The sequence below is a fragment of the Catharus ustulatus genome, chromosome 5 (genome assembly GCF_009819885.2).
Source record: "Catharus ustulatus isolate bCatUst1 chromosome 5, bCatUst1.pri.v2, whole genome shotgun sequence".
NCBI classification, from domain to species: domain Eukaryota; kingdom Metazoa; phylum Chordata; class Aves; order Passeriformes; family Turdidae; genus Catharus; species Catharus ustulatus.
Genome location: NC_046225.1, coordinates 75255882 through 75282982, shown reverse-complemented (window position 1 = coordinate 75282982; position 27101 = coordinate 75255882). Strand labels below are relative to the sequence as shown.

Below are 27101 nucleotides of genomic sequence, written 5' to 3'. Positions count from 1 at the left end.
ATGGGATTTGGGAAGGGATTTACGGATGGGATTCAGGGATGGGATTCAGGGATGGGATTCAGGGATGGGATTTGGGAAGGGATTCAGGGATGGGGTTTAGGGATGGGATTTGGGAAGGGATTCAGGGATGGGGTTTAGGGATGGGATTCAGAGATGGGGTTCAGGGATGGGATTTGGGAAGGGATTCAGGGATGGGGTTCAGGGATGGGATTCAGGGAAGGGATTTAGGGATGGGATTTGGGAAGGGATTTACGGATGGGATTCAGGGAAGGGATTTAGAGAAGGGATTTGGGAAGGGATTTGGGAAGGGATTCAGGGACGGGATTCAGGGAACGCCGCCGCTCCCCCGCCCCTCCCCGTTCCCATGGCAACGCCCCCGCCGCCCACAAGGGGGCGCCCTGCGGTGCGCGCTCCCTTCCCCCATTGGCTACCCCGCCCCCTTAGCCCCGCCCCATAGCAACGCCCGTTGGCAACAGTCCCGCCCCTTAGCAACGGGCCGGGAAGCGCTGCCTGGGGCGTGGCCTGCAGCCGTGACCGACGTGCGCTACGACCAATGGGAGTGCGGTTTGGGGGAGCGCCAGCCAATAGGAGCGAGGGGGCGTGCCCGCACAGCGGGAAGCGGGCAGCGGGAGCGGCGGGGTGAGCGGGGCACGGCGACACCGCGGGGACACTGGGGGACATCGGGGGGTGGCGCAGGGACCGGGGCAGCCCCGCGGAGGAGCGGAGGGGCCGCGGGGGATGGCGGAGGGAAAACGGGACCGGGAGCGCTCGGGAAGGGCGGAGGAGGGGGGGACAAACGCGACCCCGGTGTCCCCTCGCGGTGTCCCCTCCTGCTGTCACCCCGATCCTGAGGTTTGGTGACACCTCTGTCCCCTTCTCCCCGCCCAGGTGTGGCTCGAGACACCCCCAAATCCATGGATTTCCCCCACCCGGGAGAGGCTCCCCCCGTTCCAGCTCGGTTTTGTTTTATCGCGTTTTTCCCGAAATTTTGTTGTTTGTTTTTTTCCCGTGGATTTCCCTGTCCAGCCCTTCCACGGGGCGATCCCAGGAAGGAGGAGGAGGTTTGACGCTTCAGTTCCATCCAGGGGGATTTTTTGGGGGGATGTCACATCCCGAATTCCCGGCTCCGCGCTCGCGTTTATCCCGGGAAAAGCGATTTGGGAAGGGCTCCAAGTTTGGGATCTGCGCTGCTGCTTCCAGCCTGGAAAACATTCCCAAACCTCGGCGACTTTTTTTTTGGGGGGGAGGGGGGACACAAAAGGGAGAAACTGAGGCACACGCAGGGGTGGGAATTCCCAAATTCCCGCAAATCCCGGAGATTTGGGATGAGGGAATTCCCGCTCCAGGCCCTGGCGCTGCCGCTGGCTCCTCCCCGCCAGGATCGCGGCCACCACGGGGCCACCTCGGGGCCACCTCGGTGTCACCGCTGTCCCCGCAATGGGATGGGAATGGGACGGAATTGGAGCCTTCCCACCCCATTCCCGCCCCATTCCCGCAGAATTCCCGGACGATGCCCCCCGGCCGCTGAAATTGGGGACAGCGACAACGCCGGACGGCGCAGGGGACAGATGGCGACAGCCGGCAAGGGTGAGTCCCCAAACCCCCTCCTGTCCCCTGCCCGCATCCAGGGATTTGGGGTTTTCCTGGAGTTTTTGGGATCCCTTCTGTCCCTGTTCTCTCCTTCTGTCCCTATCCAGGGATTTCCCGGAGTTTTTGGGGTCCTTCTGTCCCTATCCAGGGATTTCAGGGACCCCAAAAGCGCTTTGGGATGAGACAAATCCCGAGGAATCTTTGTGGGATTCCGGCTCCTTTGTGCTCCGGGAATTTTCCTGGGATTGGGGCTGGGGGCGGCTCCTTCCCGGTGGGATTGAGGCTGGGAGAGCCCCAGGAGATTCCCAGGAAGAAAAAAGGGTTGGGGGCATCCTGGAGGGGACCCTGAGCCCCTCTGGGGGGATGAGTGACCCCGAGGGTCCTGATCCCAGAAATCCCAGATCCCAAAATCCCAGATCTCAAAAATCCCAGATCCTAGAAATCCCAGATCCAGGAGATTCTCTGCTCCCAGAAATCCCTGATCCCATAAATTCCAGATCCTGGGGATTATGTGCTCCCACAAATCTCAGATCCCACAAATCCCAGATCCCAGAAATTGCAGATCCAGGGGATTATGTGCTCCCAGAAATCCCAGCTCCCTGAAATCCCAGATACCACAGATCCCAGATCCAGGGGATCTCAGCTCCCAGAAATCCCAGATCCCAGAAATCCCAGAAATCCCACATCCAGGGGATTCTCTGATCCCAGAAATCCCAGAAATCCCACATCCAGGGGATTCTCTGATCCCAGAAATCCCAGATTCAGGGATGCTCAGATCCCAGAAATCCCAGATTCAGGAGATCCCAGATCTCACAAATCTCAGATCCCATAAATCCCAGATCCAAGGAATTCCCAGATCCCACAAATCTCAGATCCCATAAATCCCAGATCCAGGAGATTCCCAGATCCCCGAAACTCCAGAATTTTCCCGGGAAAATAATTCCCCACCATTCCTGCTCCAATCCCACTCTGCCCAGAGGGTCCGTGCCCGGGAGGAGGTGACCAAATGCTGTCCCCAAGTGCCACCAGGGCGACAAAGGTTTATTTGGGATTATCAGGGTTTGGGATCGGGATTCCCGGGCTGGGATCGGGATCCGGGATCCGCGCGGATCCTTCGGGATCGCCACGGCCGCACCCGGGAGGGTCCCCCGCGTGTCCCCACGTGTGTCCCCGCGCTGTCACCGTGTCCCTCGCTGTCCCCGCGGGTTGCGGGAGGCGCTTCGGGGCCGAACAATGACGGGACCTTAAATCGCGGCTCATTAAACCGCGGCTCATTAAATCCCGGGATTCCCGGCAACAAAGAGCCTTTTCTTCAGGCGACAAGGGAGGCGACAATCTGCTGCTGGCGGCGGTGACAATCTGCTGCCAGCTGGGAGCGGGGCCGGGGCTCGGCGGGGAGGAGGAGGAGGAGGAGGAAGGGGCGGATTTTCCATGGAAGCGGCGCACGTGGAAAATCCCACGGGATCTTCTGGGCCTCCGTGGGGACAGCGCTGTCCCCGAGCTGGTGGCTGCTCCTCCCCGCAGAGCCCTGGCCTGTCCTGCTGGCTTTATCACAGCCGTGTCACCTTCCCCTGTGTCACCTGTGCTAAGGAGTCTGCCGAACCTGGGGACACTCGTGGACACTTGGGGACACTTGGGGACCCTCTGGACATCAGCTGGTGGCCGGTCCCTGCTCGGAGAGGAGCTGGGTGCCACCACAGGTCCCCTGTGTCGCTCTGTCCCTGTGTCACTTGTCCTAAGGACATCAGAGAGAGCCGAGTCTGCCAAGCCTAGGGATGCTTGGGGACATTTGGGGACCTTCTGGGGGCTGGTGGCACTTCCAAACTTTCCCCCGCTTCTCACCTGTCCCCTGCCACCAGTCCCCTGTGTCCCCATGTCCCCAGCCTGTGTCACCTGTCCTAAGGACATCACAGGAGGGAGCGGAGTCTGCCGAGCCTGGGGACGCTTGGGGACACTTGGGGACACCTGGGGACCCTCTGGACATCAGCTGCTGGCTTGTCCCTGCTCAGAGAGGAGCTGGCTGTCACCGCAGGTCCCCTGTGTCACCTGGGGGTGACAGGGAAGCCCCTCCTGGTGCCACCACGCTCCGCCCACGTCCCCAACTCGAGGCCACCTCCCCTTGGGGACACGGCTGTGACCGGGGGCTTTGTCACCTGCAGGCAGCAAGGCCAAGGGGTCAGGAGTGCGCTTCGCCTCCCAGGGGACCCAGGGCCACCCCCGGGAGGGGACACACGGCCACCCCCAGGAGGGGACACACGGCCACGTCCACTTCCAGGAGCAGCTGCACGACTCGGCCGTGATGGTGACAGAGGACAAGGACGGCCACTTCCTGGTCAAGGTGGGGACAGGGGGACAACACGGGGGTGTCACCCTCCCCTGGGGACTCCGGCGCTCCCAGTTCCTGAAAATTCCCAAATTTTGAGGCGTTCCCACCACAGAATTCCGCGTCATTCCTTAGGGGCTGCTCGTGAAGTCACCAATTGTCCCGTTTGTCCCCCAAATCCAGCGCCACATTTGGGTGGCTTTGGTGACACGGGGCACGCGTGGCACTGTCCCCTCCGCCCCACCTTGTGGCTGCTCCCATTCCCATTCCCACAACCCTTTCCCGGTTATCCCAAAGGGCTCCTGGAGGGGGTGGGACGGAGGGGACAAGGAGCCACCCGCGGTGCCACCAACGTGTGGCACCTGCAGCTGCCACCAGCGCTGAGTCACAGCCTCGTGGCGGGCGCGGGAGGCCGGAATTCCATCCCAAATCCGGCTCTGGCTCCGGGGGAGGCTGTTGTTGTTTTCCCTGCACGTGATCCCGTAGGGATGAGGGGGTGGCAGTGCCACCCACGGGACACGGGGACGCGGGGAGGGGTCCCTGGTGGGGCTGGAAAAGAAAATCCTGTTTGTTTGGGGGTTAAAGGGATAAATCCTGGGATGGTTTGGGTGGGGGGGGACAGAGCTTGGAGCTCATCCTTGGGCACTGCCAGGGATCCAGGGAATTCTCTGGGAATTCCAGCCCAGGCAGGAATTCCTTCCCAAATCCCATTTAAATCTCCCCTTTCCCAGTGAAGCCATTCCCTGTGTCCTGTCCCTCCAGCCCTTGTCCCCAGTCCCTCTCCAGCTCTCCTGGAGCCCCTGCAGGGACTCTGAGCATTCCCTGGAATTTTCCCTTCTCCAGGGGAACATTCCCAGCCTGCCTTCAGAATCCTGGAATGGGTTACATTGGAAGGAGCCTTAAATCCCATCCCATTCCCACCCCATCCATGTTCAGGGACACCTCCCACTGTTCCAGATGGATCCAACCTGGCCTTGGACACTCCAGGGATCCAGGGGCAGCCCCAGCAAATCTGGGAATTCCAGCCCAGCCCCTCCCCACCCAGCCCAGGCAGGAATTCCTTGCCCAGATCCCAGCCCAATCTCCCCTTTCCCAGTGAAGCCATTCCCTGTGTCCTGTCCCTCCAGCCCTTGTCCCCAGTCCCTCTCCAGCTCTCCTGGAGCCCCTGCAGGGACTCTGAGCATTCCCTGGAATTTTCCCTTCTCCAGGGGAACATTCCCAGCTCTCCCAGAGCAGAGGGGCTCCAGAATCCTGGAATGGTTTAGGTTGGAAGGACCTTAAATCCCATCCCAATCCCACCCAGGGACAATTCCCACTGTCCCATCCTGTCCTTGAACATTCCCAGGGATCCAGGGGCAGCCCCAGCAAATCTGGGAATTCCAGCCCAGCCCCTCCCCACCCTCCCAGGCAGGAATTCCTTCCCCAATCCCATTTAAATCTCCCTTTCCCCGTGTCCTGTCCCCAATCTCGGCTCTCCTGGAGCTCCCTGGATCCTTTTGCAGCTGTTTGGGACGATCCCAGCCCTTGGGGGATTTTGGGAATTTCACCCTCCGGATGTTGGCCCCGGATTCTCCCTCAGGGATCGTTCCCAGCTCGCTCCTTTCCCAAAATGGTTTTTTCCAAGGCTCAGGGGTGCTCTGGTTTTGTCATGACAGCAGAGAAATTCCACGGGAAGAGGAATGAACAGCTGGAAAATCTCTCCCTGCTCCCGTGTCATCCGTGGCTTGTTATTCCCAGATTTTTGTCCCAAAATTCCGTATTTTTCCTACTTTTTGGGGAGCAAAATGACCGTGTTTGTTACCTTTTCCTGATTTATTTCCTGAATTATTTCCTAATTTTTTCTTAAATTATTTCCTAAATTATTTCCTATTATTTCCTAAATTATTTCCTATGTTATTTCCTAAATTATTTCCTACGTTATTTCTTAAATTATTTCCTAAATTATTTCCTATTATTTCCTAAATTATTTCCTATTATTGCTTAAATTATTTCCTATTATTTCCCAAATTATTTCCTAAATTATTTCCTATTATTTCCTGAATTATTCCCTAAAGTATTTCCTATTATTTCCCAAATATTTTCCAATTATTTCCTAAATTATTTCTTATTATTCCCTAAATTATTTCCTATTATTTCCTATTATTGCTTAAATTATTTCCTATTATTTCCCAAATTATTTCCTAAATTATTTCCTATTATTTCCTAAATTATTTCCAATTATTTCCTGAATTATTCCCTAAAGTATTTCCTATTATTTCCTGAATTATTTCCAATTATTTCCTAAATTATTTTCTATTACTTTCTAAATTATTTCCTATTATTTCCCAAATAATTTCCAATTATTTCCTAAATTATTTCCTATTATTTCCTATTATTTCCCAAAATATTTCCTATTATTTCCTGTTATTTCCTATTATTTCCCAAATTATTCCCTATTATTTCCCAAGTTATTTCCTATTTATTATTTCCTGAATTTTTTTCAGGGCACAAATCCCACCCCCGGGATGTAACAGGGGGAATGTTTGGGATACAATTCCCTGCCCCCACCTTCCTGGGGACTCTCCAGTGTCCCTTGTCCCCAAGGTAGGGGAACAGGGGGGTGACAACGGTGACAACGGCAGTGTCACCGCCCCACATCCCGCTTTTCCAGGTGGGATTCCTGAAGATCCTGCACAAGTACGAGATCACCTTCGTGCTGCCCCTGGTGCCCAGCCTGGGCAGGGACATTTGTCCCCTCCCTGTCCCCAGCCCCAACCTGCGCGTCATCAGCGTCACCTCCCTGCCCGAAGGTACCGCGTCCCCTCCCTGTCCCCAGTGTCCCCAAATTCCTGTACTTCGTTGTTGTTGGGATTTTTCTTTCCTGGGGGTTTCTGTGGCTGAGGGGACACCAGACCCTGACAAGGGACAGGGACAAGGATTGCTCCAGGGGACAGGGGGGACAGGCAGGGAATATTGGGGAAGGATGGGAAGGGTTCAGGCAGGGCAGGGAGGGTGCAGGGAGGTACAGGAAGGGCAGGAAGGGTTCAGGGAGGGAAAGGAAAGTGCAGGAAGGGCAGGAAAAGTTCAGGGAGGGAAAGGAAAGTACAGGTAGGACAGGGAAGGTTTGGGGAGGTACAGGCAGGACAGGGAGGGTTTGGGGAGGGAAAGAAAAGTACAGGTAGGGCAGGAAAGGTTCAGGGAGGGAAGGGAAAGTACAGGCAGGACAGGGAAGGTGCAGGCAGGGCAGGAAAGGTTCAGGGAGGGGAAAGAAAGTGCAGGCAGGACAGGGAGGGTTTGGGGAGCTGCAGGCAGGGCAGGGGAGGTTTGGGAAGGGAGAGGAAAGTACAGGGAAGGTTCAGGGAGGTACAGGCAGGACAGGAAAGGTTCAGGGAGGGGAAGGAAAGTACAGACAGGACAGGGAGGGTTCAGGGAGGTGCAGGCAGGACAGGGAAGGTTTGGGGAGGTGCAGGCAGGACAGGAAGGGTTTGGGGAAGGAAAGAAAAGTACAGGCAAAACAGGAGAGGTTTGGGGAGGTACAGGCAGGACAGGGGAGGTTTGGGGAGGTACAGGCAGGACAGGGAGGGAAAGGAAAGTACAGGCAGGACAGGGAAGGTTTGGGGAGCTGCAGGCAGGACAGGGAAGGTTTGGGGAGGTACAGGCAGGACAGGAAGGGTTCAGGGAGGGAAAGAAAAGTACAGGCAGGACAGGGAAGGTTTTGGGAAGGAAAGGAAAGTACAGGCAGGACAGGGAAGGTGCAGGCAGAGCAGGAAAGGTTCAGGGAGGGAAAGGAGAGTGCAGGCAGGACAGGGGAGGTTTGGGGAGATGCAGGCAGGACAGGGAAGGTTCAGGGAGGTACGGGCAGGACAGGGAAGGTTTGGGGAGGTGCAGGCAGGACAGGGAAGGTTCAGGGAGGTACGGGCAGGGCAGGAAAGGTTCAGGGAGCGTAAGGAAAGTACAGGCAGGACAGGGAAAGTTCAGGGAGGTGCAGGCAGGACAGGAAGGGATCAGGCAGAACAGGGAAGGACAGGAAGGATTCAGAGAGCTGCAGACAGGGCAGGGAAGGCCCAGGCAGGACGGGAAGAGTGGGAGGGCGCAGACACAGGTACAGGCAGGATCAGGAAGGTGCAGACAGGTACAGGCAGGGCAGGAAAGGTTCAGGGAGGGCAGAGAAGGGCCAGGGAAGGCACAGGCTGGTACAGGCAGGACAGGAAGGGTTGAAGGGTTGAGGAAGGGCAGGAAGGGTTCAGAAAGGTGGAGGCAGGGCAAGGATAGCACAGGCAGGGCAGGGAAGTTTCAGGAAGGTGCAGGCAGGACAGAGGAGGACAGGAGGGGTTCAGGCAGGCACTGGCAGGGCAGGAAGGGTTCAGGCAGGGCAGGGAAGGCACAGGCAGGGTGGGGAGGGAGGGTACAGGCAGGCACTGGCAGCGTTCCAGCAGTTTCTCCATGTGCCAGGGCACAGTGTGCGCTGCGAGTACACGGCGCACAAGGAGGGGGTGCTGAGGGAGGAGCTGCTCCTGGCTGGACACGGCCCCAGCCACATCAAGGTCACCGTCCAGGCCCGGGTCATGGGTAAGGGGCTCTGGGGGGTGGTTCTGGGCTCCCTCCCTGTCCCCTCCCCGCCTCTCCCAGGCCCAGCCACTCTTCCCAGTTGTCCTAGTTTGGTCGTGGCAGCGTTCCAGCTGAGCAGTGCCGAGGATTTGCCCAAAATGGGTGATTTCATCCCAAAAATTCCCCAGCCTGGGGGTTGAGGAGAGCCCTGGGAAGGGGTGAAGGGAGGGGGTGGGGGGGTGGCCCCAATGTCCCCAGGGTCCCTGTGCCTGGCTGGGTCCCCCGTGTCCCTAGGACCCCTTTGTCCCTGCATCCCCTATCTTGTCCCTGGGTTGTCCCCTGTCCCTGGGACTCCTTTGTTATTGGGACCCTCCCTATAAACCCCAACACCCCCAGCCCTCTGTGTCCCCTGAGGTTGTCACCAACCCTGAGCAGTGACCACAGCAGTGAAACAAAAAGGGACAACACATCCCCCACCCACCCAGCATTGGACAAACCCCTGAGAATTTAAACCCCCCAAACCCCCTAAACAGGGGCATCCCCACCCTCCCCAAAGAGTGGGCAGGGAGCTGTCCCCAAGCCGTGTCCCCTGATGTCCCCAGACCGTCACCACGGGACGCCGATGCTGCTGGACGGGGTGCGCTGCGTGGGAGCCGAGCTGGAGTACGACTCGGAGCAGAGCGACTGGCACGGCTTCGACTGACCCCAAACCCCACCCCGGGGGGGTCCCCAAAGTCCCCAAAGAACAGGACGGTCCCCAAAGCGGGCGGGGGGACCCCGCTTGTCGCTGCTGCCGCTGCTTCGCCCTCGCCCCGCAGCCCCGGGGGGTTTTGGGGGAATTGTGCCTCTTGGGGTGGGAATTTTCCTCTTCTCTGGGATAGGGGAGGAATTTTGCCTGTGGAATGTGGGGTGGGAGCGGGGAGTCCCCCATGGCTCCGGGGTTGGGGCCGTGTCCCCCGGCCATGTCCTTGTGTTGCTGCCAGCGCTGTTTTTTCGGGTTTTTTTCCTGTTTTTCTCAGATTTTTCCTGGTTTTTCCCCTCTTTTCCCGTTTTTTAACTTGTGGTACAAGGACCAGGAGCAGTTTCAGGAGGTTTTATGTGCCTATATATATATATATATATAAATACAAAGATATCTTACATGCCTGGGGGGTTAAAGTACAAAATCCCACCTCGAGAAAGAGGAAAATCCCACTGGGAATGGGCTGGGAGCCCAAATGTCCTCCATGAACCTGCCTAGAGGGACAGGGGACACCCCCAGAGCGACAATCCCAAACAGTCCTGGATGGGGGAATGGGGGGGGTCATGGGGCAAATTCCAGTTAGATGGGGATGGGAGAGGGTGGGGGGTCCCCAGGAGAAGGTGGGGTCTCAGTCTGGGAGGGAATCGATGGTGCCAGGTCCTGGGATGGTCCCCACAATGACAGGAGGTCTCAGCTGGGGTGGAAGTTGATGGTGGCATTTCCAGGAAGAGCTCAGTTGGACGGGAAGTAGATGGTGGCATCTCTCAGGGTGTCCCCACAATGACAAGGGTCCCTCAGTTGGAGATGAAGCCCATGGTGGCATCTCCAAGATGGTGGCGCGTCCCTTCAGTTGGACAGGAAGTCGATGGTGGCATCTCCCAGGGTGTCCCCACAATGCCAGGGCTCCTCAGTTGGACAGGAATTCAATGGTGACAGGTTCTGGGGTGTCCCCACAACGACAAAGACTCCCAGTTGGACAGGAAGTCGATGGTGGCACGTTCCTTCAGTTGGACAGGAAGTCAGTGGCGGCACATCCTGGGTGGCCCTAGTTGGACAGGAAGTCAATGGTGGCACATCCTGGGTGGTCTCAGACAGGAAGTCGATGGTGGCACGTCCTGAAAGTGTCCCCATGATGACAGGGGGGTCTCAGTTGGAGATGAATTCAATGATGGAGTCTCCAGGAAGGTCTCAGTTGGACAGGAACTTGATGGTGGCAGGTCCTGGGTGTCCCTACAATGACAGGGCCCCTCAGTTGGACAGGAAGTTGATGGTGGCACATCCTGAGGTCCCCATGATGACAGGAAGATCTCAGTTGGAGATGTAGTCAATGGTGAGAGGTCGTGGGGGCATCCCCGCAATGACAGGACCCCTCAGTTGGACAGGAAGTTGATGGTGGCACGTCCCACAGCCCCTCAATTGGACAGGAAGTCGATGGTGACAGGTTCCACGTCCCCTCAGTTGGACAGGAAGTCGATGGTGGCCCTCACGCTGCGCGCTGTGCGCGTGTCCAGCGCGGTCACCTTGATCTCGGTGTCCCCGAACTGCATGCTGGCGCGGATCTCGCGCCGGCCCCGCGCCGGGCCTGCGTCCCCCGCGTCCCCCAGCTCCAGGCTGATGGTGCCGCACTTCCTGACGCCGGGGTCGGTGATGTACACCACGTCATCCCTGTCACAGCAGTAGATGTTGATGATGGTCCTGCGCTGGCCCGGCCTGGCCGGGCAGTAGCTCCGCTGGACCACCTCACCCAATGCCCCGACTGGTCCACACTCACAAACTTCTCAAAGATGTCGGTGCACCAGTTCTTGCCCTCCTTGACCAGCAGCTTCTCCCGCGGGTGCTTCCCCTCCACGAACTTGTTGAGGACCCCCACGCCGTAGGTGAGCGGGGAGCGGCGCACCCGCACCACGCCGGGGTCCAGGCCGAAGAGCACGGCCCCCTTGAGGATGGTCAGCCCCACGTCCTGCGGGACGATGACCCGGCAGCAGTGGCCGAAGGCGGCCTGCACCGCCCGCTGCAGCATGGCCGACTCGGCGAAGCCGCCCACCAGGAACAGGAATTTGATGCCTTGCACCTCGGGTTTCTTCAGGAGGGTGTCTGGAGAGGGGTGGAAAAAAGGTTTGGGATTGGGGTGGTGGGGAGGGGATGGGGGTGATGGGGGGCAGGGGATGAGGGGAGTCCAGGAATGGGGGTGGTTCCAGGGATGGAATGGGGACAAAGGGACAGGGAGGGTCCCAGGGACAAGGGGAGTTCCAGGGATGGAATGGGGTTCCAGGGACAAGGAGGGTTCTAGAGACTATGGAGTTCCAGGGATAAAAGGTTCCCAGGGAAAAGGAGGGTTCCAGGAATGGGGGATCCCAGGGGTGGAGGAGGTTCCAGGGACAGGAAAGGTCCCAGGGACAAAGCAGGTCCCGGAGTGTGGGATTGTCCCAGGGATGGGGGGCATCTCTCAGCAATGGGGGACCATAGGAACAGGTATGGTCCCAAGGACAGGAAGGATTCCCGGGATGAAGGGACTCTCAGGGATGGGGGGGTATCCCAGGGATGGGAATGATCCCAGGAATAGAGGGTTCCCAGTAACAGGGTGGAGAGTGATCCAGGGACAGGGGTTGGGACAGGGACAGGGACAGGGACAAGGACAGGGACAGGGACAGGGACAGGGACAGGGACAGGGACAGGGACAGGGGGTGCCCACAGATGGGCGCGTGCCAGGCCCCACCGATGTGCTGGATGATGTGGGTGATGGTTGGCTGGAACAGCTCGCTCATGGCCTCGGGGACATCCGCAGCATCCCTTGGGACGACCACTTCACCAGGTTGACACTGGGGACAGACAGGGGACACGGCAGTGACCGGGAGCTCCCGCTTGGCCCTTCCCTGTGCTCCCCGCACTCCCACCCCAACATCACTCCCTCCGCGTCCCCGAGATGTCCCCACGCCGCGTCACCCCTCACTTGCTCTTGCGGAGCGCGGTCTCGACGTTGTGGCCGCGGTGTTTGCGGTAGAAGTCGATGAAGGAGAAGGGCAGGGAGATGTTGAGGGGGCTGGAGCGGCTCGGGGCGGCCGCGCGCTTCCGCGCCTCGAAGGCAATGGTCAGGTCCACCCAGGCCGCCGGACGCTTGGCCTTGAAGGTGGCGATGAAATCGTCCCCGAAGATGTGGCACAGAAGTTTCTCGAAGGCCAGGTCCACACCCACGGCACCGTAGGGACCTCCTGAGGGATGAGGGTGGGGTCAGGAGGTGGCCCCTGTGATAGCCTCGTCCCCATGGCAGTCGTGTCCCCTATCCCCACGTCCCGGTGTCTCCTATGTCCCCTATCCTGATGTCCCCCTGTCCCCCATCTCCACATCCTCCATGTCCCCATGTGCCCCATCCCGATGTCCTTGTGGCATCCATGTCCCCATGTCCTCAGGTCCCTCCACCCCAGCCCTCTTGTCCCCCCACACCCACCATCCCCATCCTCCCTGCCCCACCTTGTCCCCAAAATCCACCTCTGTCCGTCCTTGTCCCCAGAATCCACTCCTGTCCCACCTTGTCCCCCTAATCCAGCCCTGTCCCTCCTTGTCCCCAAAATCCTTCCCTGTCCCTCTGTCCCGCCGGTTCCCCTGCACTTCCCCCCCGCCGCCACCAGGTGGAGCCACAACCCCATACACGACCCAGCCCAGATTTGGTTTCCCAGCCCACATTTGGGGTCCCAACCCATAATTGGGGGTCCCAGCCCGGATTTGGGATCCCAGACTAGATTTGGTGTCCCAGCCAGGATTTGGGGTCCCAGCCCATATTTGGGGGTCCCAGCCCATATTTGGGGTCCCAGCCGGGATTTGGGGTCCCTTCCTGGGTTTGGGGTCCCGGGAGGATCCCGGAGCGGGGGAAAAGATGCTGGATAGGGATCCTCATCCCACCCGAGGCTTTGTAGAGCTCCTTCAGCGTCCCCTGCGGCTTCTCGATCTGATGCACGGTCAGGTCCACCGTGCCCCCGCCACAGTCGGCCACGATGTACCTGTCACCTGTGCGAGGGGACAGCGACAGGGTGGACAAGGGGACGTGGAGGGGGACACTGGGATTTGGGAATCTCCGGTGGGATCCCCTCCCTCTCGTACCTGCCTGCATCTCCGACCAGAGCTCGCCCACTCCCGACTCCACCAGGAAGGTTCGGCTGTGCCGGGATCGCCGGAGCTGCTCCCGGCTGGGACAGAGCCAGGGTCAGCATTGGGGTCAGCACTGGGGGCAGCATTCCCCTGTTTCCGTGGTATCCACCCCATTTCCATGGGAGCCACCCTATTTCCTTGGATCCACCCCATTGCCCGGGATCCGCCCCATTCCCGCTGTGGGGTCTGTACTGGGAGCACTGGTGGCCGCTCTCCTCCACCATGAGTGGGATGATCCGGCTTTCCCAATGCCCTGCTGGGATCCCATGGGATCTCCCCGTGCCCACCCTGGGCGATGCCGCCTCTACCCCTGACCCCACAGCTCGGGTGGGGTTTCCTCTGCTCCCCCCAATCCCAGGGACATCAAAGCCGCCCGGAAAGGGCTGGGATGAGCTGGGAAAGGTGGGTCGTCCTGGGATATTTTTGGCACGTGGATGATTCCTCATCCTTGGGATCAGATCGGGCAATCCCATAAATCCCATGGGGCCCCAAATCTCCGTCTGGGATCGCACATCCCAGTTCTGGGACTTGGTGTAAATTGGGCAAACTGGGGCTGTCCCAGTAAAGCCCAGGATCCCATCCATGGGGGGACAGTCCCTGGAAGATGGCTCCGGGACACGGGGTGGTGGCCAAGGTGGCAGGAGGGGGACACGGCTCGGGGGCTTCTGGGAAAGCAGGAAAATGTCCTGGATTTGGGGAGGGGGAAATGGGGTCTCAGGGAATGGGGGGGGGAGGTCTCTAGGGACAGGGGCATTTCTGGGAATGGGGAGTGTGGGAATGGGGGATTTGGGAATGGGGGATCTGGAATGGGGTCTCTGGAAAGGGGGGGTTTGGGAATGGGGGGTTTGGGAATGGGGGATCTCTAGGGAATGGGGTCTCTGGGGATGGTGTTTCTGGCAATGTGAGGGGTCTCTGAGGACAGGGAGATTTCTGGGAATGGGGGGTCTGGGAATGAGGAGTGTGGGAATGGGAGTTTGGGAATGGGGAATCTCTAGGAATGGGGTTTCTGACAATGAGTGGTCTCTGAAGACAGAGGGGTCTTTGGGAATGGGATCTCTGGGGACAGGGCTGTTTCTGGGAAAGGGTCTCTGGCAATGGGGTCTCTGGGAATGGGGTGTTTTCTGGGAATGGGATCTCCAAGGATTTCCCCAGCCATGGCCCTGATGGCCCCTCCAAACCCGGCATGCCAGATCCCATTCCCAGTTCCTCCAGCCCCCAGTCCTGCCCCGACCCCGCTGCCCGTGCCCCTCACCCTGCCGGAAGCTGGAGTCGATGGGGTGGGGGGGCTCGGCCCCGCCGGCCGGGGCCCGGCAGCTCAGCTCGATCAGCTGGTGCAGCCGCAGCTTGCGGCAGTAAATGGAGGCGGCCTCGGGCTCCAGCGCGATCAGCAGCTGCTCCGGCGTCTCCGGGGACACCAGCCCGGCCTGCGGGGACACGCGGTGACACGGTGGGGTGGGGACGGGGGGTCCCAGCTCCCCTGGGTGCTCACACGGGTTTGGAGTTGTGGAATGAGGGAGGATCCAACACTCACTGAACGTCTGGATATTCACCCAAAAACAATTGGCCAATCGAGCACCCAGATCATGACCCAGCAGCTCAACCAAAAACCCAAACACCAAACCAACCAACCAACCAACCAACAAAAAACCAACAACCCAACCAACACCCAACCACCCAATCAACAACCCAACCAACAACCCAAACACCAAACCAACAACCCAACAGCACAGTCAACAACCCAAACACCCAACCAAACACCAAACCAACCACCCAACTACTCAACAACCCAAACACCAAACCAACCAACAACCCAACCACCAAACCAACCACCCGAACACCAACCAACAGCAGAACCAACAACCCACACCAAACCAACAACCCAACCAACAACCCAATCACCAAACCAACAACCCAACCAACAACAAAACCACAACCCAAACAACAACCAAACCACCAAACCAACAACCCAAACAACAACCCCAAATACCAAACCAGCCACCCAACCACCCAAACAACAAAGCAACCAACCACCCAAACACCCACCCAAACACCAAACCAACCACCCAACCAACAACGCAAACGCCAAACTAACCAACCCAACCAACATCCCAACCAACATCCCAACCAACCCAACCAACAACCCAACCACCAAACCAACAACCCAACAGCACAACCAACCACCCAACCAACAACCTCACCACTCAACCAACCAATCACTCAACCAATGACCTGAGCACCAAACCAACCAACCAGCCCATGACCCAACCACCTAAACAACCACCCAACCAATCAACTACTCAACCATCCAACCACTCAACCAAGGATCCAGTCAACCAATGACACCAAACCAATGTCCTGAACACCAAACCAAGCGCTCAACCGACCAACCAACAGCTCAACCATGCCCTGAGCACCAAACCAACTGCCCAACCATTGAGCAATTCAACCAACCATCCACTTAACCACACCATGGCAAATTATCCACCCATCCACCCAAAAACTTCTGGTTGGTTTGGGTTGAAAAAGACCTTAAACCTCATCCGATTCCCACCTCATCCAAGGGCAGGGACACCTCCCACTGTCCTGGTGGGATCCAAGCCTCAATGTCCAGCCTGACCTTGGACACTCCCAGTGATCCAGGGGCAGTCACAGTAAATCTGGGAATTCCAGCCCAGCTCCTCTCCACCCTCCCAGGCAGGAATTCCATCCCAAAATCCCACCTAACCCTGTCCTCTGGCAGTGGGAATTCAGTTTGAGGGAGGAAGAGGATACCCTGGAGACCACAACCCTGTGAGGGTCACCACATGGTCACCCTCCGGAGTCCCCCCACCTTGTAGGCCGCTTCCCTCATGAACTGCTTGGCCGGCTGCTTCCAGATGGCCGGCACGGTGAGGACCCAGCGGATGGCATCGCGCTCGGGCAGGGACGGGCACTGTCCTTCAGCTCCTGACAGGGCACAAGGGAATCATGGAATGATTTGGGTTGGGAGGGACCTTAAATCCCATCCAGTCCCACCCAGGGACCCTCTCGCTATTCCAGGTGGCTCCAAGCTCGGATGTCCAACCTGGCCTGGTACTCCCAGGATGGGGCAGCCACAGGAAATCTGGAATTCCATTCCAGCCCCTCTCCACCATCCCACGGAAGGTGCGGTTTCACAGAGAGTTCCATTTGGGAATGAGGAGGAGGAGGAGGGATGGAGGTGGCCCCACCTGCACCGCGTGCTGCTTGAAGAAGCGCAGCGCGTGGGCGAACACTTCCAGCGCCGGCATCTTCTTCCCGTTGACAGCTTCCAGCTCAGTTTTCATGGTCAGATCCTGCCGGAACAAAAAATGATCACAGGAGGGGTTGGGACATGTCCAGATCCACCACCAAACCTCGGAATTTTCTCCTCCTTCTGTGCTCAAGCACGTGAAGTTTTGTGCAGCTTCCACCCACCCTGGAACAGCTCGGATGGGAGAACCCCAAATTCACCCCCTAAAATGTACTAAAACAGTTTTTTTCCCAACATTTCAATTCCCAGCATGACCATGATTCCACCAGGAACATCAGGATGGGAGCAGGGACTCACACTGGTGCTGTGGATCTTCATCTTGAACTTCTCAAAGTAGAACCAGTCACGGGCCTCCTCGGGGTCCAGGTCGTGGTAGTAATCGCGGGCGGTGTAGCCGAAGCTGTGGAATGTCCCCTCCGGGGTCAGCAGGAGGCTGGTGGGCGTCTTCTGGTTGGCCACACCCGGGTCCCCCCCTTCCCATTTCCTGCAAAGAGGAGCCAGAGCGGGTGAACTTCCAGGGGTTGGGTCCTGCCAGGTTTAATTCGTTACTGTGGCGCGCTGAGGGATATTAAAGCGGGACAAAGGAGGAGGGGTGATCCTGCTCCATCCTCCGAGGAATTTCATGGAATTCCAGACTGGTTTGGGTTGGGAGAGAACTTGGAGACCACTCAGTGTCAACACTGCCATGGCAGGGGCAATTCCCCTGATCCCAGGTGGATCCAAATCCATCCAGCCTGGCCTTGGACATTCCCAGGGATCCAGGGCCAGCCAGCAAATCTGGGAATTCCATCCCAGGCAGGAATTCTTTCCCCAGATCCCAGCCCAATCCCCCTTTCCAAGTGAAGCCATTCTCTGGGAATGGCTTGTCCCCAATTCCAGCTCTCCTGGAACTCCCTTAGGGACTCTGAGCATTCCTGGAATTTTCCCTTCTCCAGTGGAACATGCCCATCTCTCCCAGCCTGGCTTCACGGCAGAGCAGCTCCAGCCCTTGGAGTATCCTCATTCCACACCTTCCACCCTCTGCTGCCAGGAATCCTCTCGCACCAACCCACCCAACTCCTTGCCCTTTTGGGGCCATCAGAGTCCTTCCCCAACTCTGGCAGGGGAGGGATCCTCACCTCATCATGTGGATGGCCTCGGGGTCGCTGGTGAAGCTGAAGGCGTAACCGCTGGAGGTGGTGCCGAAGTCGATGGCCACCACCACGGAGAAGGACGGGCCCTGCTGGGAGCGCACCTCGCTCCGCTGGGAGGGAAGGAATGAGATCAGCTGGGGCTGGGCGATTCCAGAAAATCGGCAAAAACCTCAAGAAGGGGGTTGTTTTCTCAAGTTTTTTTAGGATTTTCACCCAATTTGGAGATTCCCTGATGGGTGATTCCTTTTCTTACACATCTCATGGGGAAAGTGTCTCCCGTACTGCACATTCCCAAAGGCAGTTCCCATGGGACACAGGGATTTGGGCAGCCCTGGAGAGGGATGGATGCCCATGGGAGCTGCTGGGGTGGTTGGGGGGTTCTCTTTTCATTGTGCTGCGCCCTCCTCCCTTGGACTCTGAAATCAGAGTCAAGATTCCCAAAAACCTTCCCAGTGTCCAGTCTCAGTCCAAGGGACATTGTCCCAGGTGTCCCCAAGGGTCACCCAGCCAAAAACTTTTCCCTGTGACCAATCTCACCTTGTCCCAGATGTCCCCAAGGGTCACCTGGCTGAAAATTTTCCCAGTGTCCAGTCTCAGTCCAAGGGACATTGTCCCAGCTGTCCCCAAGGGTCACCTGGCTGAAAATCCCCCTGGCCCAGGCGTTTTGGGATGTTCCCACCGCTGCTCCCACACTTTTCCTGTCCCTTCCCTGTCCCCGTGTCACCACGGGAAGCTGAAAGCCTCGTTAACTTTTCGTGTCCCCAGATTTGATAAGTGCTGCTGGCCAGGAAAAACGCCGGGATCAGCAGGGTAGAGGCGCAGGAATGTGCAGGGACAAGGAACTCCAGGGAGGATCTGGCCCTGGAACGCAGCCTCCCACACCCGGCGGCCCGGATGAGCGCAGGGGCTTTGTGGAGTTGAATTTTCCTGGTGGAAAACACCTCCATCCCAAAAATCCCATGGATAAAGGTCCTGGGATAGACTGACCCATCCTGTGGGGCTGGTGGGGACAGAGGATGGACTGGGAGAGGAGGGGGGAGCAGCAACTGGGGAAGGACCAGAGGGGGAAAGGACAGGGGGACAGACCCTGGCAGCCCACAGGGGCTGGCCTTACTGGGAACACCATACTGGCCTTACTGGAACCCCACTACGCTTACTGGGAACCCCATAACGGCCTTACTGGGATCTCACCAGCCTTACTGGGAACACCATAATATGGGAACACCATGGTACTGGAACCCATAATGGCCTTACTGGGAACCCCAACACTGCTTACTGGGACTCCATAACAGTCTTAGGGAACACCATAACAGCCTTACTGGGATCTCACAACAGCTTACTGGGAACCATGTCTTACTGGGACACCAACTGCCTTACTGGGAACCCACTGTGGCCTTACTGGGAACACCATAATGGCCTTATTGGGAAACCACACTGGCTTACTGGGACCCCACAATGGCCTTACTGGGAACCCCATAACGGTCTTATGGGAACACCACTGCCTTACTGGAAACCCCATAATGGCCTTACTGGGACTCCAAAACTGCCTTACTGGGAACCCATAATGATCTTACTGGGACACCATAACAGCCTTACTGGATCACAACAGCCTTACTGGGAATGCCATAATGGTCTTATTGGGAACATCCACACTGGTCCTTACTGGGACCCCAAACTGCCTTACTGGGAACCCCACATTGGCCTTACTGGGATCACACATTGGCCTTACTGGGACCCCACCCTGGCCTTACTGGTCCCGCACTCACCGGTGACTGGGAGGGCGTCAGCGGGGCGATGCTGCAGCTGTCGTGGGGCGTCCCCGGGGAGCCGGGTGCGGGGACGGCGTCGGGCACCGCTCGCCGTTGGCACCTGGGGACACGGACGGGTCACTCTGGGGGACCCCAGCGCCCCCAAAGAGAGACCACTCGGGACATCCCAATGGATCCAGCTGGAAGGGATCTCAGACCTTCCCAAAAATCCTTTCCCAAGGAGACACCACCTGGGACATCCCAATGGAGACAGATCCAGGTGGGAAAGGATCCCTTTCCAAAGACCTTTCTCCAAGGAGAAACCACCCGGACATCCCAATAGAGATGGATCCAGCCTGAAGGAATCCCCGACCTTCCCAAAAATCCTTTCCCAAAGAGAGACGACCCAGGACATCCCAATGGATCCAACCTGGAAGGGATCCCAGACCTTCCCAAAAACCTTTCCCAAGGAGACACCAACCAGGACATTCCAATGGAGACAGATCCAGGTGGGAAAGGATCCCAGCCCTTCCCAAAGACCTTTCTCCAAGGGAAACCACCTGGGACATCCAATGGAGATGGATCTGAGTGGGAAAGGATCCCAGACTGGAAGGGATCCCAGACCTTCTCAAAAATCCTTTCCCAAAGAGAGACCACCCAGGACATCCCAACGGAGACGGATCCGGGGTGGATGTGGTGGTGAAAGTACAGAGTCACTGTGGGGGCTCCAGATGTGGAGTTCATAAAATCATGGAGCTGTGGGATGGTTGGAATTGGGAATGGTCCCTAAATCCCATCCGTGCCACCCCACCCACGGGCAGGGACACATTTCGTTATCCAGGTGGCTCCAGCATGGCCTGGGACACTTCCAGGGTTGTGTCCAAGGGGACACTTCCAGGGGAAGCTGCTCCGGACCAGCAGCTGGAAGGTTCGGATTCAATGGGAATTGGGGAAAACTTGGAAGAGGGAACGGAAGTGCCTGTGGTTGAAATCCACGGAGAACCAGCGTGGGAGGGTGGGTCCAGCTCAGAATCCCGGCCCTGCTCCAGAACATCCCAGTTCTCTGGAAACCCTGGAAGCTCCTGCATGATCCCAAAATCTGGGAGTGGGGACCTCAGGGATTTTCCCTCCTCCTCTTCCTCTCCCTGCAGCCACCAGCCATTCCCATCCCCTCCAGCAGCAGAATTCCAGCCCCAGGGTCCCCGGTGATCCCAGAATTGGGATGGGATGAGCCCCAGAATGGCCACCCCGCACTGGGGACACGGAGCTGTCCCTCCCGCGCTGTCCCGGGCACCTGGCTCCAATTAACGGCCAGCATTAATTAATCACCGCCCACGGAAGATTCACTGGACTCACTCCAGCTGGAAGGAGCTGGGGGAGCTGTGTCGGGAATGGGGTAAAGTGTCGGGAATCGGGTAAAGTGTCGGGAATAAACTATTGGGAAGGGGGTAACTGTTGGGAATGGGGTGTGGGGTCCAGGCAGTGACACTGGGGAGGTGAAGGGACTGTCAGCCCCAAAACCTGCACTTTGGGATTGCTGATCCAGCCAGGATCCTATCGATGATCCAGACAGACTCTGGAGAGATTTGGGAATAGTGGAGGCTCCATGGTCAGAGAGATTTGGGAGAATTGGAGGCTCCATGATTGGAGAGATTTGGGAACACTGAAGGCTCCACGACTGGAGAGATTTGGGAACATTGGAGGCTTCTCCAGGAAGAACAAAACTCCCTCTCCCCTTCACCAGTGTCAGACAAACCCACTCCAGCTCCCAGTGCCACCAGTTTGCACTGGGACAGCACTGGGACACACCCTCGGGAAGCTCAGGAGTGCTCCGGGAATGCTCTGGAATCCCCCAACAGCAGCAGGATTGGGATTGGGTTGGGATTGGGATTGAGACTGGAATTGGGATCAGGACTGGGATTGGAACTGGGATCATGATTGGGACTGGGACTGGGACTGGGACTGGGACTGGGACTGGGACTGGGACTGGGGACTGAGATTGGGATCGGGATTGGGATCAAACCCATCCCCATTTTCCATGTCTGAGGAAGAGCCACATCCCAGAGCTGGGGACAGTGGCTGCTGTGTCCCCCAACCCGGAGCTGTGACACGTCTGCTGTCCCCACACCCCCGCTCCCTAAGTGCCTTTCCCTGTATCCATGTCTGTCCCATAAATATTTGATCCCAGACAAACGGGAACGGCTCTCAGCCGCCTCCGTGTGCGACAGAGCCGGGGGAGCCGTGAGTGCCCGGGGGGCTCTGGAGAGCCTTGGACATGAAACCTCGTTCCTGCGGATAAAGATCGGGGTCGGGGGGGGATTCCTGCCTTGGACATGAAACCTCGTTCCTGCGGATAAAGATCGGGGTCGGGGGGAAAAATCCTGCCTCGGCCTCCACATTCCTGGCTTGTTTTGGGATGATGGTGCAGGTTTGGGATTGTGGGATGAGGTTTGGGATTGTGGGATGGGATTTGGGATTGTGGGATGAGGTTTGGGATGGTGGGTCAGGTTTGGGATGGAGGGATGGATTTGGGATGGAGGATCAGGTTTGGGATGGTGTGTGCAGGTTTGGGATTGCAGGATTGAGTTTGGGATGACAGGATGAGGTTTGGGATGATGGGATTGGATTTGAGATAATGGCTCAGGTTTGAAATGGCAGGATTAGGTTTGGGATGGCAGAATCAGGTTTGGGATGGAGGGTCAGGTTTGGGATGGAGAGTCAAATTTGGGATGATAGGATTGGATTTGGGATGGCAGGATCAGGTTTGGGATGGCAGGATGACGTTGGGGATTATGGCTCAGGTTTGGGATGATGATCAGGTTTGGGATGAAGGATCGGGTTTGTGATAATGGGATTTTATTTGGGATGACAGGATCAAGTTTGGGATGATGGGATTGGATTTGGGATGGAGGGTGAGATTTGGGACGAAGGATCAGGTTTGGGATGAAGGATCAGGTTTGGGATGATGGCTCAGGTTTGAGATTATGGCTCAGGTTTGGGATGATGGGATTGGATTTGGGATGGCAGGATCAGTTTTGGGATGGCAGGATGACGTTGGAGATTATGGCTCAGGTTTGGGATGGCAGGATCAGGTTTGAGATGACAGGATGAGGTTTGAGATGATGGGATTGGATTTGAGATAATGGCTCAGGTTTGGGATGAAGGGTCAGGTTTGGGATGGTGGGATGAGGTTTGGGATGGTGTGTGCAGGTTTGGGATGGCAGAATCAGGTTTGGGATGGCAGGATGACATTCGAGATTATGGCTCAGGTTTGGGATGAAGGATCAGGTTTGGGATGATGGGATGAGGTTTGGGATGGCAGGATCAGGTTTGGGATGGAGGGTCAGGTTTGGGATGGAGAGTCAAATTTGGGATGATAGGATTGGATTTGGGATGGCAGGATGACGTTGGGGATTATGGCTCAGGTTTGGAATGAATGATCAGGTTTGGGATGATGGATTGAATTTGGGATGGAGGTGAGATTTGGGATGAAGGATCAGGTTTGGGATGGAGGATCAGGTTTGGGATTATGACTCAGGTTTGGGATTATGGCTCAGGTTTGGGATGATGGATTAGGTTTGGGATGGAGGATCAGGTTTGGGATTATGGTTCAGGTTTGGGATTATGGCTCAGGTTTGGGATTATGGCTCAGGTTTGGGATGGAGGATCAGGTTTGGGATTATGGCTCAGGTTTGGGATTATGGCTCAGGTTTGGGATTATGGCTCAGGTTTGGGATGAAGGATCAGGTCTGGGATGAAGGATCAGGTTTCCTCCCACAGCTCCCGGCACAGGAGCTGCAGAGGGGACACAGGGAGGGGACAGCAAGGGACCCGGACACAGAATGATCATCTGGGGGGTTCAGGGGACATCTCAGCCAGTGCCACCCGGGGACATCCTTACCCATCCGCAGGCTCTGCATGCCGGGCTCCAGGAGCATCGCCATGGCCTCGCTGCCCGCCTGCAAAAGGAAGGGACAAATCCATCCCTGTGTCCCCTTGTGCCCACGGTGTCCCCTCAGTGTCACCCCGGCCTGGACCCCCCGAAAAAACCCGCGGGGGAGGAGGCTGGGATTTGTGGGGTTGGAAGGAGGGGACCCCAAATCCCAGCTGCCAGTGGGGTGTGGGGTGGGTGACCCAGTTTGGGGCACAGGCGATTGTCACCGTCCAGGGTGTCCTCGGGATTGTCACCGGCTGTGGGGACAACCCGCGTTCCTGTCACCGAGCAGGCGGGACAGATGTGGGGATACAGATGTGCGGGCACAGCTGTGTGGAAATCACTGCTCCTGCACATTTTTACCCTCACCCAAAACCTTTTTTTTTTTTGTGGGGTGGCTTGTTTAGGAAAAATCCCACGATGGAAATGCGGTGGGCGAAGGGATCCCGGCTCTTCCCAGGGATTGTGACCCGGCCTGGAGCAGCTCCATCCCACAAATCCCACAAATCCCACAAATCCCACAAATCCCACAAACCGCGGCTCCATCCCACAAATCCAGAGGCTCGGGACAGGGCTGAGCTCATCGGGAGCGGCCTCACCGCCAGCCAAACCCACCCACGCGCTGCCCGCCCCCACAACCTCTCCTCTTCCCAAAAAATCCCCTCGGGACACCCGCGGCAGGTGGGGAGGTTTTCCCTGGAATGGGGGGGGACAGCTCTGGCCACCCCGGAGCGGTGCTGGTGGCCCTGGGTGACACACAGGGATTTTCCACAAAAATTTTGGGGTTTTTTCCACCAAAATGAGGCGTTCCAGGAGGTTTTCCCGCATGGACTTGCTCCAGAAATCAACCCCCCAATTTTGGGATTTGTGGTTTTTTGTGCCTGGAGCTCAGGTTGTGGTGTTGGGTGGGCGGGGATGTCCCCAATGTCCCCAACCCCACAGATGGACAGAGGGACACGCCAGCCCCTGGTGACCCCGTGACTCCATTCCCTGTCCCCCCCTGGCCGTGGGGGTCACTCCGGGGTCAGTGCTGACCCTCAGGCTCCGAGTGGCCAAAATCCCTCTCCAGGGCTGGCAGAAGTGTCCCCAAATGTGTCCCCAAGGTGTCCCCAAGGTGTCAATCCCCTCCCTGGCGAGGAGGGCGGGTGGCCGCAGCCCCCGAGGTGTCCCCCAGCACCACGCTGGTGCCACCCAGGGGACACAGGACGAAGCCCCCGGCTCTGGGGGTCCCTTCCAGGGCAGGATCCCGGTGGCTCCCGGGTTCCCTGCAGCGATTTTTGAGGATTTTCCACCATTTCCGCCTCTGCGGGGGCTCACGGAAACGGGGAGAGGAAACAAAGTTTGGGACGGGACCAGGGTGGAGGAGCAGGGGTAACACCGGGGAGTGGCACGGCTGGGAGTGGCGTGGGGACAGCGGCTGGGCCGGGCGTGGTGACCCCACAGCTCGGGGTGACCCCACAAACTCGGGGGTCCCACAAATTCAGCGTGATCCCACAAATTCGGGTGATCCCACAAATTCGGGGTGATCCCACAAACTCAGTGTGACCCCACAAAAATCCGGGTGATCCCACAAACTCAGCGTGATCCCACAAATTCGGGAGGATCCCACAAATTCGGGTGATCCCACAGCTGGGAGTGATCCCACAAATTCGGGGTGATCCCGCAAACTCAGCGTGATCCCACAAATTCGGGGTGATCCCAAAATTCGGGGGATCCCACAGCTTCGGGGTGATGCCACAAATTTGGGGTGATCCTAAAAATTCAGGGTGATCCCACAGGTGTGGGTGATCCTACAAATTCGGGGATGACCCCACAATTTGGGATGGGTAGCCACAATCCGGGGTGATCCCACAAACTCGAGGCGATCCCACAAACTCGGGGTGACCCCACAAAAATCCGGGTGACCCCACAAATTCGGAGTGATCCCAAAACTCGGGGTGACCCCACAAATTCGGAGTGATCCCAAAACTCGGGGTGACCCCACGACCCCGGATGTCCCCTCGGTCACCTGGGAGGCTCAGGGCAGCTGTGGGGCTCCCATCCAGATGTGCTGGGACAGATGTTTGTCCCCGCTGTGCCAGGGCTGAGGGGTTGGGGACACCCCAAACCCTCCAGAGAAGCTGTTGGGGTTCGCTGGAGCCCTTTCCGATCCCCTCGGCCGTGGCTGGGACACCGGAGCCACCCAGGGGTGTCCCCAACACGGGGCTGGCACTGTCCCTGCGGTGTCCCCACAGTCACAGCGGTGTCCCCCAGGACAGGACACACGGGGACAGTGTCCGAGCGTCCATCCCCCCTCCCCCCGTCCCCACAGCCCCCCATTCCCCCTGGGCAGAGACCGCCGAGTCCTGGCACCCCCCCGGTGTCCCCAAACCGGCAGAGACCCCGGGGCGGTGCCACCCTCACCGCGACAAGGGGACAGGGCTCGTCCCCGCGTCCCCCGGGCTCCCTCCAACCCTCCGGCCACTCACCGCTCCTGGGGACGGGGGGGACACAGCCTGGGGACCCCTCGGCGCAGCCCCCGCTTTGTCACTCGGGCTGGTGGCTCCGGCTCTGTCCCTGTCCCCTGTCCCCGTCCCTGCCCGCGCTCGCTCTGTCCCCGTCGGGGCCCCGCGCAGCCCCCCGCTCTCCGGCTTCCTCCCACTCCCTGTCCCGGCCCAGGCAGCGCCTCAAATTGCAATTCCAGCTGCAGATGTGGGAGCGGGAGCAGCGGGAGGAGGAGGAGGAGGAGGAGGAGGAGGCAGGGCCAGCCCCAGTCCCGCCGGCAGCGGAACCTCCGCGGCCACCGAGGGGGGGACGAGGGTCCGGAGAGGCCGGGACGGGGGACACGCCACCCCCACACCGCTCAGTGTCCCCCGGGATTTGTCACTGCGCGCCCCGAGTGACATCGGGTGTGTCTGTCCCCACGTCCAGCCCCATCCCGGCTCCGGAGCTCGGGATTATCCCGGGATTCTCCTCCCCGGGGTCGTTCCCATTTCCAAAGGGGGATCCTGAGCTGGGGGTCCCGGGAGTGGGATCTGATCCGGGGATCCCAGATTTGGGATAAGAGCTGGCAGATCCCGAGTGTGGGAGCAGAGCTGGGTATCCCAGATTTGGGATCAGAGCTTGGGTATCCCAGATTTGGGAAGACCCCAGGCAGACAAAGAGTTCATCCTGTCATTCCCAAAAATCTCCATAATGGGAAGAATCAACCCGTGGGAGCCTCAAAAGCACGGGCAGAATATTGGGATCGTTACAATAATCGAGATATTTGGGATCATTGGGATCCCTGAGTTATTTGGGAACGCTGAGATCATTGGGATGGTTGAGATCATTTGGATCATTGAGGTACCTGGGATAGCTGAGATAATTGGGATAGTTGAAATTATTAGGATCACTGAGATAATTGGGTCATTGGGATCATCGACAACATTGGGATCAGTGTTTGGAACATTGGGAAAATTGGGATCATTTGGATCACTGAGGATTGGGATCATTGGGGTCACTGAGATCATTGGGGGTTTGGGATCTCCGAGGGTTTGGGGTCACTGAGGATTTGGGATCATTGAGGGTTTGGGATCATTGGGAGTTTGGGATCATTGAGGATTGGGATCACTGAGGATTGGAATCATTGAGGATTGGGATCATTGGGGGTTTGGGATCTCCGAGGGTTTGGGATCATTGGGGTTTGGGATCACTGAGGGTTTGGGATCA

General features: G+C 57.9%; 2 protein-coding genes across 5 annotated transcripts; one reads left to right on the top strand and one right to left on the bottom strand.

Moving 5' to 3' along the window:
* The first annotated feature begins 424 nt into the window (after positions 1-424).
* On the top strand, positions 425-9580 carry C5H20orf27 (chromosome 5 C20orf27 homolog). 4 transcript variants are annotated; one of them, XM_033061205.2, is made up of 6 exons: positions 425-639; positions 1499-1587; positions 3750-3928; positions 6564-6702; positions 8345-8461; positions 9043-9580. In XM_033061205.2, exons 1-6 carry the CDS (start codon positions 554-556, stop codon positions 9141-9143), a joined length of 711 nt encoding a protein of 236 aa, XP_032917096.1. In that variant the 5' UTR covers positions 425-553; the 3' UTR covers positions 9144-9580. The 4 variants fall into 4 exon arrangements, with proteins under 4 accessions (XP_032917096.1, XP_032917098.1, XP_032917097.1 ...); XM_033061207.2 differs by lacking the exon at positions 425-639 and adding an exon at positions 744-888; XM_033061206.2 differs by lacking the exon at positions 425-639 and adding an exon at positions 744-1061.
* A 692-nt stretch (positions 9581-10272) lies between these two features.
* Positions 10273-26059, bottom strand: LOC116997020 (heat shock 70 kDa protein 12B-like). Its single transcript, XM_033061208.2, is given in 18 exon segments — positions 10273-10297; positions 10550-10935; positions 10938-11276; positions 11899-11958; positions 11961-12001; positions 12133-12391; positions 13080-13184; positions 13278-13363; positions 14571-14749; positions 16156-16259; positions 16262-16271; positions 16535-16639; positions 16894-17080; positions 17715-17839; positions 19496-19561; positions 19564-19598; positions 23379-23436; positions 25880-26059. Coding segments are annotated over 16 exon segments (2043 nt in total). The 5' UTR covers positions 23422-23436; positions 25880-26059; the 3' UTR covers positions 10273-10297; positions 10550-10636.
* Positions 26060-27101: the final 1042 nt, after the last annotated feature.

Coding starts and splice junctions, on each gene's coding strand:
- C5H20orf27 (XM_033061204.2), top strand. CDS start 1,326: ATGAGGGAATTCCCGCTCCAGGCCCTGGCGCTGCCGCTGGCTCCTCCC. Junction 3,929..6,563: donor ACGGCCACTTCCTGGTCAAG/GTGGGGACAGGG, acceptor CCGCTTTTCCAG/GTGGGATTCCTGAAGATCCT. Junction 8,462..9,042: donor CGTCCAGGCCCGGGTCATGG/GTAAGGGGCTCT, acceptor TGATGTCCCCAG/ACCGTCACCACGGGACGCCG.